This window comes from Epinephelus moara, chromosome 21 (assembly GCF_006386435.1).
Source record: "Epinephelus moara isolate mb chromosome 21, YSFRI_EMoa_1.0, whole genome shotgun sequence".
NCBI classification, from domain to species: domain Eukaryota; kingdom Metazoa; phylum Chordata; class Actinopteri; order Perciformes; family Serranidae; genus Epinephelus; species Epinephelus moara.
Genome location: NC_065526.1, coordinates 20,525,997 through 20,537,951, shown reverse-complemented (window position 1 = coordinate 20,537,951; position 11,955 = coordinate 20,525,997). Strand labels below are relative to the sequence as shown.

The window sequence follows — 11,955 nt, the reverse complement described above, 5'->3', positions numbered from 1 at the left end:
AACTGTATGGTTTGACTAAAATGAACAGTGATAGCAATATAGTCCACAATGAGCAGCGCTAAAATCAACCTGCGTAGTTGTCCCTCCATTGTGACATTAGAAAGTGTCACATTTATCTTGCAAGTGTACTCTTCTTCAATATTTTGTTTACTTCCTGGATTTTTCACACATGGAAATTCTGACCAAACAAGAGCAGCTTTCTCACACAAGGCATTTGATCTGGTCCGCTTGTAAATTCTGCCTTGATAACACGAACCAACTCTAGGCAATTATACAACTTTGTAACAAAATGAGTCCCTGATTCGGACCAAAGCAAGACAACTCTAGGTCTGAAAGCACCCTAAGTTTTAGAATTCTATTAACTAACATTAACTAACTCATATTGGTGGGAGGGTTATGCCTTTTCAGTCACTCAGGGAGACTCAAGGAAAAATATTTGTAGCTTCAGGGAGGGTTAAAAAAACAACAACAAAAAACAACCGAACAACATCCCCTCACCTCTGATAAATAAAGAGCAGGCCCCTATCATATTTGGATTATCATTTCTTTTCGTTTCCTGCAGATTGAGGGTGTAATATACTTAACAGCATACAGTAATTCTCTGTAACAACCGCCTCAGCCATGATGATTCTGTATTATGTAACAGGTTTAGCTGTCATGTAAGACTTTTGTCCGAATGGTTTGATAAGTCAGCACACTGTAAAAGTTGGTAAAAGATCAACAGAGCTTTCTGTGAGAGATAAGCTAAGCTATAGTGCACAATCTGCAAAGAATCATCAGTGACACAGCACTGTGGCGTTGTGCTGGAAATAGCAAATTAAAATTAAAATCATGACATCCAAACATTCAGAAACTGTTTTTGTATTTTGCACATTTGCTAAAATGCTTGTAATTTGACCATTTTGGGAAAAACACTGTTGATCAGTGAATGCTGGGGTAAATTTATCCGTGGACCTTTAGTCCAAAGCACAAAGATGTCACGCAGAGAAAAGTACAAGAGTGAGATATATAATCGTAAAACCAGCTCCTTCTACAAAATTAAACAACCAGTGTAATGCTGTCTCATCCCTCCTGAAACGTAAAGTCCAGGGTTTAAACATTAATGGGCATTGTTTAAAGGTCATCCTCCTGCCAGCAGAATCTCTAAACTGAAAATCACCTCCCTGAACATGGCTGATTTTGGAGAGATTCTCCGCAATATAGGAGAGTTTGGATTATTTCAGAAGATCACCCTTTTCGCTCTTTGCTTCCCAAATGTTATTCTGCCTTTTCACTTTGCCAGTGTGTTTTTTATCGAGTCAGATCCAGAGCGACACTGTAACACAGACTGGATCCTGCAGGCTGACTCTAACCTGACCACAGAGGAGCAGCTGAACCTGACTCTGCCCCGGGAGGAGGATGGGACTTTCAGCAGGTGTCGGATGTTTGTCCCTGTGGACCGGGACATTGATGCCATCAGGGAGTATGGACTCAATGAGACCACAGGGTGCCAGAATGGATGGATGTACCACAACACGGTGTATGAGGCCACCATAGTCACTGATGTAAGTAATGAGTCTGCCTCATGTATAAAACAAATATTAAAGCATCTACAAGGAGTTTTTAACTGGTTATAAAACAGTCTCAGTTTAATACTGATGACCGAGAAACAAACGAGATCATCAGCGAGAAGATTGGCTATTTCTATGTGAAAGCCTATGCACTGGCCTGATTCCTTGCCAATTCGATGAAATTTCCGAGATTCATTTCCTACTTTAGATCCTACTTCTGTGTGTACTAGGGCTGTACCGGACCTCAGAATTACGTCCATCAAATCTTTGGCCGTTCAATATGAATGTTTGACTATTTGTTCCTTTTTTAACACAAAGAGTTTGAGAGTTTTCACAGACTACAGAGTAACTTTCACATAATATAGTTAACAATCGAGGGAGTTCAAGTATCTCAAGGTCTTGTTCATGAGCGAGGGTAGAATGGAGCATGAGATGGATCGGCAGTTTGGTGTGGTGTCTGCAGTGATGTGGGCACTGCGCCAGACTGTCATGGTAAACAGGGAGCTGAGCTGGAAGGCGAAGCTTTCAATGTACTGGTCCATCTACGTCCCAACCCTCACCTATGGTCATGAGCTCTGGGTAGTGACTGAAAGAATGAGGTCGCGGATACAAGTGGCCGAAATGGGTTTTCTTGGTGAGGTGGCTGGGCTCAGCCTTAGAGATACGGTGAGGAGCTCAGACATCTGGAGGGATTTCGGAGTAGAGACGCTACTCCTTCATGCCGAAAGTATCCTCCCCTGTCAGCCAAAAAGCAATTGACATATAAAGCACAAAAAGTAAGGAAATTTGTGTTTGGTAGATTATTTCTAAATCTTATACGATTGGAAAGCCTGTTTGGCATTGTTTGGTGGATTGGATGATTGAAGTCTGAAGAAACGAGACCTATTGGCAATTTAACAATTTATTCATTTAACAAACGGGAACCTCAATAGCGTGTGGAAGAACCATACACAGCCACAACAGCCTGGCACCTCCTCCTCATGCTGGTCACCAGCCTGGTCACACACTGCTGTGGGATGGCATCCCATTCTTCAACCAGCTTTTGTCACAAGTCAGCCAACATGGTTGTGTTGCTCACTCTGGCACGAACAGCACGCCTAAGCTGATCCCACAGGTGTTCAATGGGGTTAAGGTCAGGACTGCTGGCAGGCCATTCCATCCTCTCCACTCCCAAATTCTGGAGGTAGTCTCCGATAAACCCCGCTCTGTGGGGGCGAGCGTTGTCATCTTGGAGGACAGAGTTCGGTCCCAGACTGCAGAGATATGGGATTGCCACTGGTTGCAGAATTTCATCTCGATATCTCTCTGCTTTGAGATTGCCTTCAATGATGACAGACCATGTTTTTCCAGTGAGGGAAATACCTCCCCACACCATCCCACTGCCTCCACCAAAAGATGTTACTCTATCGGTGCAGCAATCAGCAAAGCAATCTCCGCGTCTTCTCCACACTTTCCACCGTAGGCAGAATCTGGACTCATCACTGAACATAATGTTCCTCCACATGTTCAGGTTCCAGTGCACGTGTTGCTGACACCAGCGCAAACGGGCCTGATGGTGAAGGGCCGTCATGGCAGGCCTCCTGGCAGCCCTATGAGACCGGAGATTGGCTGCGTGCAGTCTGTTCAGGATTGTCTGGGCAGAGAGCCGTCAGCCATATCGTCCTGCAAACCTGTAGAAGACTGTCTATGGTTCCTAAGTGCTGACAGGATGAGGAAACTGTCTTCTTGGGTGCCATCCTCTTGGGACGCCCACTTTGCGGCCTTTCTCTGACATCTCCTGTTATATGGAACTTGGCCTTCAGTTTGCAGATGGTATTAGGGGTTGGTTGGTTTTGCGGAACACCAGGTTGAAGTTGCTCTATCGCACGCGTCCTATCCACATCAGTCAAACGTGGCATGCCGATTCTTGGAGCAGACACTAACTGACCACTGTAGCAGGGCCCATGCTTACAGGTGCTGACATTGGCATTGGCAGAGAAGATTAATATAGGGAACAGTGTTAAAGCACGGGTGAAAACATGAGTCAACTTTGGTCAATCATTCAACAGATGGACAGAACTAAGAGTTTTGAAAGGATTCAAAACTGATCCTGAATATGCCCTCTTCCTCCTGGACAGGTATGTTGTAATTACCAAGCAACCAAATTTGTATTTTTACATGTAGCCTTATATAAACAACAGTTATTAATCTTACAAAGCCACAAAGACATGCATTTGCAACCTGCAAGCAGCTGTGTTTAAAACAGAACAAATAGTGCTTAAAATAATTTGTATCTTTCCTAAACAACTGCATGCGCTAGCTGTAAGATCTTAACAACACGAGGCGGTGAGGCTCATGAAAACACCGCAGGGCCACTCCCCCAAAATCAACACAAAATGAAAGTTCCTTGTAGCTGCTTTGAATAATCTTTATAAAATCCTCCTTTATTAACCATGTATTTTAATTTTTCTACAGTTTGATCTGGTTTGTGACCAGGCGTATTTGTTGGGAGTTGGACAAACCGTGATGATGGCCGGCATCCTTGTTGGTTGTCTCTTATTTGGACCTTTTGCTGAATCGTAAGTGTACTTGATATTGTACCAAACATGTTCTTGACGCTGTTTCATGTTATTCAAGACAAGAATCCCATAAATAAAGAGATGGTTATATCATGTGCTGACCAAAGAGGTTTTATCTGTGTCAGGTTTGGTCGTAAACGAGCAGCTCAGATTCCAGTCGTTGTGATGCTCATATTTACTGCAACAACTGGACTGTGTCCCAACTTCTATTTATATTTGGCATCCCAGTTCATAATGGGAATTGGCTATGGAGGATATCGTCTGAATGGCGTCATATTGGGTACAGTATACTCCATCGTCTTACATCTGAGAGCACAATTTACAAGCTGTTGTCTTCATCCCATTAAGTAACAAACTATACTATTATACTACTAAACTATTTACTTTTCACAAGCTCATTTTACTTTTCAGCTCCTTTATTTTCCCATTTTTTCTTGACACAAATGTAACCGTTTATCTTTTCCCTACATTAAAAAAAAAAAGCTTTTCCTGACATGTGGTTAGACAGCTTAACTGAAAACAATAGTAGCAAAACCCACCAGGCCCCACGGAAGTGCACCGAGCATTGAAGCCAATTTTACAGTGTCCAAACAGCTCTATTGCAACTCCCGAGTGTGTCATGTGAGGCCATTGGGGCCCAAAAAGACTTTTCCCATAGACTGGTCCGATAACATTTGGAAAGTCTAGAAGAGCCGCAAGATTAAATCATTTTATCCCCATCCAAGTTATCTGTCCATTTTTCTTCATCCGCTTATCTGAGACCGGATTGTGCATGGGGGCAGCAGGCCAAGCAAAGCAACCCAAAAGTCCCTCTCCCCAGCAACTCTTTCCAGCTCCTCCTGGGGAACCCCAGAGCGTTCCCAAGCCAGACGAGATATGTAATCCCTCCAGTGTGTTCTGGGTCTACCCCGGGGCCTCCTACCGGTGGGACATGCACCAGAACACTTCTAACAGGAGGCGCCCAGAAGGCATCTTAATCAGATGCCTGAACCACCTCAACTGACCCCTTGGTGGAGTGCTAAACTGTAAGTAGCTGGTTTGGCCAAGTCTCTTGTGTGCCTGCTCTGTGGGCTTAATGATAGGGAAGCAGCGCTGATTATCTGGATAATTTCATACCACAGAAACTGAGCTGTTTTGGCTTCATGCACCACTGAGTGACTTTCATAGGAATGAATGTGGTCCTGCCTCCAATGTTGTATCCAGGTCTCTTAACACATCCATGAACCCACTAAATAACAGCTAACTTTCTACATAAAACTACACCAGCCTGTGCAGGTGTATGGACTCTTGTAACTCAATCAATCATTTATCATTTCCAATCATAAAAAAAGATAAGCTTTTCCTCACTATGGTCAAGGAACCTATAAAAGAAGGAAGGGTCATTACGTCAGTGACAGCGTTTGGATCCAGACTTTGGTTCCCATTTCTATCGAAGACGATGGGGCGGGCATGGCAGATCACACCATAACCCATCATATCTGTGCTTTTTCACCTTTGACCAAAAAAAAAAAATTGCTTCCACAAAATAAAAAAACCCCACATTACATGATGTTAACTTTTTTTTTTGTGCATGTTAGTTTTTCTTGTTATTGGTCTCCAAACAGATCATGGCTCAGTCCATCAGCTGCATAGCTCAACTCAGTTCTGTCATCATGATACGTGACCAAACGAGGCAGGTCCGACCTGTTATCACTGACGTGGCTGCTACAGTGCCTTACAACTTACCTCAGTGATTTACCTTCGTGCTAGTCATCCTGCCTATATTAGCTAGACAATGGCAGAACGAAACAAACCAGTAATGTAGTTGAAAGAATTCTCTGTCCACATGTTGGGATGTATTTAATGGCCACACAGACCCCCGCTGTCTACAACGCTGCCTCCGTTAAAACGTACCATATTACAACCTTCTCCACCTCATTTGTTGTAGTGTTAAACTCTTTACTCCACCTTCTAGTGCCATCTATTGGCTATATCTATGCCATCATAATGGACGCATGGAAGTATGAGGGCAGTGACATTTACAACGTTTGAAACAGAAGTATCCGTTCTCGTATGTAAGGGTAGGAATGTTTCCGTAATCAAGGTTAACTGTCATTTATATCCTGTTTCTAGCCACTGAGTGGATCGGGTCATCCAAAAGATCATGGGGAGCATGTGTGACTCAGCTATGTGCTGCAGTTGGACAGTGCATCCTCGCTGGTTTGATCTACTTCGTCAGAGACTGGAGACTGGCTCAACTCATCACAGCTGCTCTGCTTGCAGTTGTTGCTGTTTACATATGGTGCGCATTAACTTTTTTCATTACCTTTACTCTGTGGATTAATGGAGGGTATACGCAGATTCTGGCTGTTTACAGTATATACATCTATCAGCTGAAAAGCCATTGGACTATACCGGAAAGTAGACTCTCTTCTGCCTCGATAACCTAACCATCGACCTAGTAGTACAAGCACCTCTTCAACTACCACTACACCGCTGCCTCCTGTTGTTTTAAATGAGCAGTGTGTAACATTTAGTGGCATCTAATGGAAAAGATTGCAGATTGCAACCAGATGAAACTTCGCCTGTGTGCCAAGCATGAACTCCCGATTAGAATTCCTTCAGCGTTCATTGTCCATGGAGGTTTTTACCAGGAGCTGAATTATCGGCAATTTTCTCCAAAATTAACAGACCAGATGATTAAACCGGTAAAAACACTGAATAAAGCAGTTTCAGGTTAAAAATCTGTGTTTCTGCCGTTTGGCTCGTTGTGGAGGCGCTGCTAACTACAGTAGCCAGTGCGAAAACGCAAATGTCCCCATCTAGAGCCAGTGTTTGGTTTGTCCATTTTGGGCTACTGTAGAAACATGGTGGTGCAACATGGTGATCTCCACAAACAAAGACTCCTATGTAGATCTAAACGTCTCATTCTAAGGTAATGAAAATACAGCAATTATGATTTTCAGGTGATTATACACTAGTGATACTCAACTTCTGGCCCGCGGGCCAAATCTGGCTCCCATTAGGGTGCCAGGTGGCCCCCCAAAAAATTTGTAATCACAGTGAAAAAAAATTGATACACACTGGGATTTTTTTGTACTTATACATTAAGCTACACATCGATAGGCAGTAACCAGCTTGACAACCGCCTACCCGTGAGAGCATTCCCTTAAAAAGCGAAGCGTTCTTTAAAGCAGCTGCTGCCACTATGGTCCAAGGGCTGTGATGACAGGCAGGTGCTAAATAGCTGCATACTGTGGCAAGCACACGGAAATCGCTGAAATTACCAAGATTTCTACAGATTTGGACAATTTACCAATCATCTGAAATTTGATGGAAAAGTCATAGCAGGCCCAGTTTTTCTTCTGGTTGTCCTAATAAACTGCTGGCGCTGTGTTGTACAACTCCAGGTATTCGGACACCAACATTATAAGCTCCTCCATCTTGTCCTTTTCTGCTCCCGTAGTGCCCACCCCCTTATATTTAATCATCCAAAGCCAGGCAGATACTGCCACAAGTTCAACACAGTAAATCCCTACTGCCATATTCTAAACCGCCTCCCCTCTGCCATCTTCCCCTCACTGAAATGACTGGAGACTTCCAGTTACCACAAGGTAATGTGAAAGCAGTTTAAGCAGTTTTGCCAGAGTTCATAAAAAAGCATCAAAATAGAGCTTCTTTATCAGAAAAAAAAGGTGCCAGGGAGGATCCCCCGGATCCCCTGATAAATGTCTGGTCTAAGCCCAAAATGCCCTTAAATCCTAGAAACGCCCCTGCGTACATGTGCAGGGTTTCTTTCTGCAAAAGTGGCCCCTGGCAATATAATTTGAATATCCCTGTTACACACTAAAGAAAACATACTTTTTTAGAATATATTCCATTTCTACCAATATATCCCCCTAAATCCTACACACTGGACCTTTATAGGTAAATTACTGATTATTAATAAGTGTCACTGTCCTTGTTTCTGTCAGGTTTATTCCAGAGTCAGCCAGGTGGTTGTTAAGCAGAGGAAGGACAGAAGAGGCTAAACAGCTGATTACCAAAGTGGCAGTCATCAACAAACGGACTGTTCCAGAGTCTCTGCTGGAAAAGGTACGAACCCTTTCTGCCATTGTGTCAAGACTTAAACAGAGCATTACATCAAACAGCAAACCGATAGCGTGTATATTTGGAAAAAAATACTATTACATAAGAAAATGTTTGCAGTATACACACAATATATACATAATATATATATATAACTGCTTATCTGTGTCAGAACTTTTTAAGTGAGTATTGGATTTAATGTCATAAAAACACCACATTCTATTGGTCGATACTGGATCTCAGTTAATTTAGGACAAATTAACAGAATGACTTACACAGAGAGTTAACGATCTCAGAAACTGAGAATTGTCTGCCAGGCTGTTTGATGACATGATTTGCTCACATAAGCAACCGTTACCCCCTGTGTGCATTACAGATTGTTGAGAAAGAAACTGAGAAAAAGGGAGGCATAATAATTCTTATCCAATCATCTGTGCTTAGGAAGTATTTCTTTACCATAATATTGGCATGGTAAGTTACATTTTACGATTCTACTGAGCCTATAAATGATGCATTGAGATGCTTCAGTCACAATACATGTTAAAGTTCATGTTTCCACTTGTTTAATATTTGTTCTCTTTTTGAAATCCTCAGGTTCTCTTTGAACGTTACCTACTACTGCCTTTCATTCAATGTGGGAAACTTTGGCTTGAGCGTCTTTGTGACGCAGCTCATGTTTGGTCTGACTGAACTACCGGCTCACATACTTTGCATCTGGTTGTTAGAGGCACTGGGAAGAAAAGTGTCACTGATGTCAACTCTTCTGATGGGGGGATTCTTGTGCATTTTAATTCTAGTTGTTCCTCAAGGTAAAGCACTTCAAGATGGAGTTTCTCTGTGGTTGTTATTGTAGCGTTACAATAAAGGTAGATTAAGTATAATTATAATGAAATACATGGAAGCAGAGCTCTTGTTTGTGCTGGTGGCTTAAAACAATGACATGACAGTTTACATAGATGTTCGTGGTATAGTTTCATTTTATACATCCACAAGCCACGATACATTGAGTATAATCGATATATGTCCCACCCCTACCCTGATTTTTACTCTGGCTCCACCAGCAGGTTGGTTGGTTCAGAGTAAAATTTCAGCAATATAAAATAGATTTCCTCTCGAGCTGCGACAGTTAGTCGATAAGTTTGGTATTTTTCAATCTGGACCTTATTTTTTTATGTTTATATGTCTAATGGAAACAACCGTTTTTAAAATTGGTCCTGTATTGATTGAGACATTACTGTGGGCTCTGGGAAATTGTGATGAACATTTTTCACAGTGTGTTGGCATTTTATGGACTAAACGATGAATTGACTGGCAGATTGATCAATAATGTAAATAACTGCCCTGCTGGCCTCTTTCTAATAACAGCCTCACAGAGTCTCCAGCATGGCTGCTTGTTGTACAGTAGTTTTCATTTATGTGACACTGAGTTATTCTGTTCAAGGTAATGCTGTAGCTATCACCACATTAGCAACCTCAGGACGTTTCTTCATAAACTGGGCAGGATCCATATGCAATGTGTATGTTCAGGAGCTGTTCCCAACATCTTTTCGGTAAGTCCTGCATCTCCGTCTGAGTCTCTCTGTCTCACAGTATGATGCAGCCATGACTGCGTGTCCGTACCAAACACAAGCTTCAGTGTTTACTGACAGGATCATTAAAGTGTTAATCAACTGTTGCAGTCAAATTCTTCTGAGGACAATTAAAGTCTTTCAGGTACTGAATGGTATCAGAGTTCTCATCAGTCAGGTATTGTTGGGCAGATTAAATGTTTTTATCCAAGAGAAATGACCTGATTCAGGGAAATATAATCACTATGGTACAATTACATTGTACTGTACTTAAACTTATTCAAACTATTGAAGAAGCTTCATGAGATTTAATAAAGTTTATCTGATCATTTTCTTCAGAGTTGCTAAGACCATGATGAAATACTTTAAAGTAAACTGTGCACGTCTGAGCTCTGTGTGTCTCTCTTTCAGACAAACAGCATCAGGTTTGGGCTCCATTGCCAGCAGAGCTGGTGGCTTGTTGTCCCCGTTGCTCAACATGTTGGCCATGTACCACTGGTCCATACCCATTGTAATCTTCAGCGGCCTTCCACTGATCAGTGGAGCTCTGAGCTTCCTGCTTCCTGAGACCAGGAGAAAAGAACTTCCTGATTCAACCACTGAGGCCGAGGGCAACAGGTAAGCAAGCTGACGTTGTCTCCTGATGACGCCTTCACCGAGGACCCTGCACAGTGTCATCTAGTTTCATTATATTGGAGGGAAGACAGACATCTCTACGACTGATATCTCCAACTAGGCACGGGTATTGTTAAGAAAGTAACGTCACACAACGCCACCAATACAACTGAACTAACATCCTGTTCTATGTGTTTTTTTCTCCCACAGAAATAAGATGACCATGAAGAACCAAACTGAATCACACCAGCCTGCACAAAGCAAATCTACCAAACTGTAGTCTGAATATTTATGTTAACGTTGGTTGTTGCTCTGCCAGCAGCAGAGACTCAGGACTGTGATCAGTCAGCTGATCTGTTGGTCCGCTCTGGTCCATCGTCATGCCTCTACTGACCACATCTGCATCAAATCTGCTTAAAATGTTAATGTTTTGGTGGCCGAGCCTTCCTTTATAGAGTCACCAAGTTTCCACTTGTACATTACTAGAGAATTCATGCCTTTCATTCTGGACTCTCCATTGGTTTTCCTGTGGTGCCACCTTCTGGCCAGATATTGCTTTTTCTTTTCTTTTTTATAAATATGTTTTATTGATTTTCAAAGTCTTTATACCACAATTTAAATACAAAACATGTACATTTGAATTCACTTCAACCACTCCTCCCCGATCATAAAGAAACACTTATATACAGAATTCCTGAGTCCATCCCGACCACCCTGCCCGCCCATCCATAGGATCACAGGGTACAGGATACATTCAGCTGAAGGAGGAGGACTAACATAACTTCACCAAATAACTGTATTAATCAAATCAAATAAATGTAGAAAGAGAGAAACAGAGGGGTAAAATGAGAGTAAAGAGAAAACAAAACAGGAAATAAAGGGGTTGTAATGTGTCATTTATCGGTACCAACTTATCCTTTATCAAAGGGGTCCAAAAAGAAATTCCTTTACATGTGTTTTTGATTTTTATAGCTTTAAAAGAAATAAGTAACATCTCTGACCCGATGAGAAAAGGATGTCGGAGCGCCTTGCTTCCAATTTAGATGGATCAAATGTCTCGCCAGGAGCATAGTGAAAGCTGTGACCATGTGGGCTTTATTTGGTAAGATAGCACGGGATTCCTTCAAAGTTAAACAAAAGATTAGGGTGGGCCTGGGTTAGGGTCCAACTGGGTTTCAAACATCTCACTAAAAGCTTTAAGAAATACTTATCCAGAAGGTGGATAGATTTGGACATAACCAAAACACAAATGATGTTTGTACTTTTGTTTAGTTTGCTTCTGTTGTCTTGTGAAGCACTTTGTAACATGAATGTTTTGTTATTATTGTTAAATGCCAGTACACAAGATACCTTAAAATCTAATGAGCTGATAGCTCTGACAACATTCATGCTCACAACCCTTTTATTTTTAATGACATGATGGCTTTACCTCTTGTGCCACCGTCTGGACAAACTTTACATGTTCAGTTGGTCCGTCAGTTTTTATCGTGCACTAACACAATAACATGTTATTTAAATTATTAACTGTGTCTGAGATCTACTTTCTACTGAAATGTGATTGCTGCAGCTCTCAATAAAACTCTTCACAATGTTCAT

At 41.9% G+C, this 11,955-nt stretch overlaps 1 protein-coding gene across 1 annotated transcript; it reads left to right on the top strand.

The window, feature by feature from the left end:
* The first annotated feature begins 1,143 nt into the window (after positions 1 to 1,143).
* On the top strand, positions 1,144 to 11,955 carry LOC126409144 (solute carrier family 22 member 13-like). The gene is made up of 10 exons (XM_050075096.1): positions 1,144 to 1,544; positions 4,005 to 4,108; positions 4,234 to 4,388; positions 6,221 to 6,389; positions 8,062 to 8,182; positions 8,553 to 8,647; positions 8,771 to 8,985; positions 9,618 to 9,726; positions 10,156 to 10,362; positions 10,570 to 11,955. Exons 1-10 carry the CDS (start codon positions 1,170 to 1,172, stop codon positions 10,637 to 10,639), a joined length of 1,620 nt encoding a protein of 539 aa, XP_049931053.1. The 5' UTR covers positions 1,144 to 1,169; the 3' UTR covers positions 10,640 to 11,955.

Coding starts and splice junctions, on each gene's coding strand:
- LOC126409144 (XM_050075096.1), top strand. CDS start 1,170: ATGGCTGATTTTGGAGAGATTCTCCGCAATATAGGAGAGTTTGGATTA. Junction 4,109..4,233: donor TTTGGACCTTTTGCTGAATC/GTAAGTGTACTT, acceptor TATCTGTGTCAG/GTTTGGTCGTAAACGAGCAG. Junction 8,986..9,617: donor AATTCTAGTTGTTCCTCAAG/GTAAAGCACTTC, acceptor ATTCTGTTCAAG/GTAATGCTGTAGCTATCACC.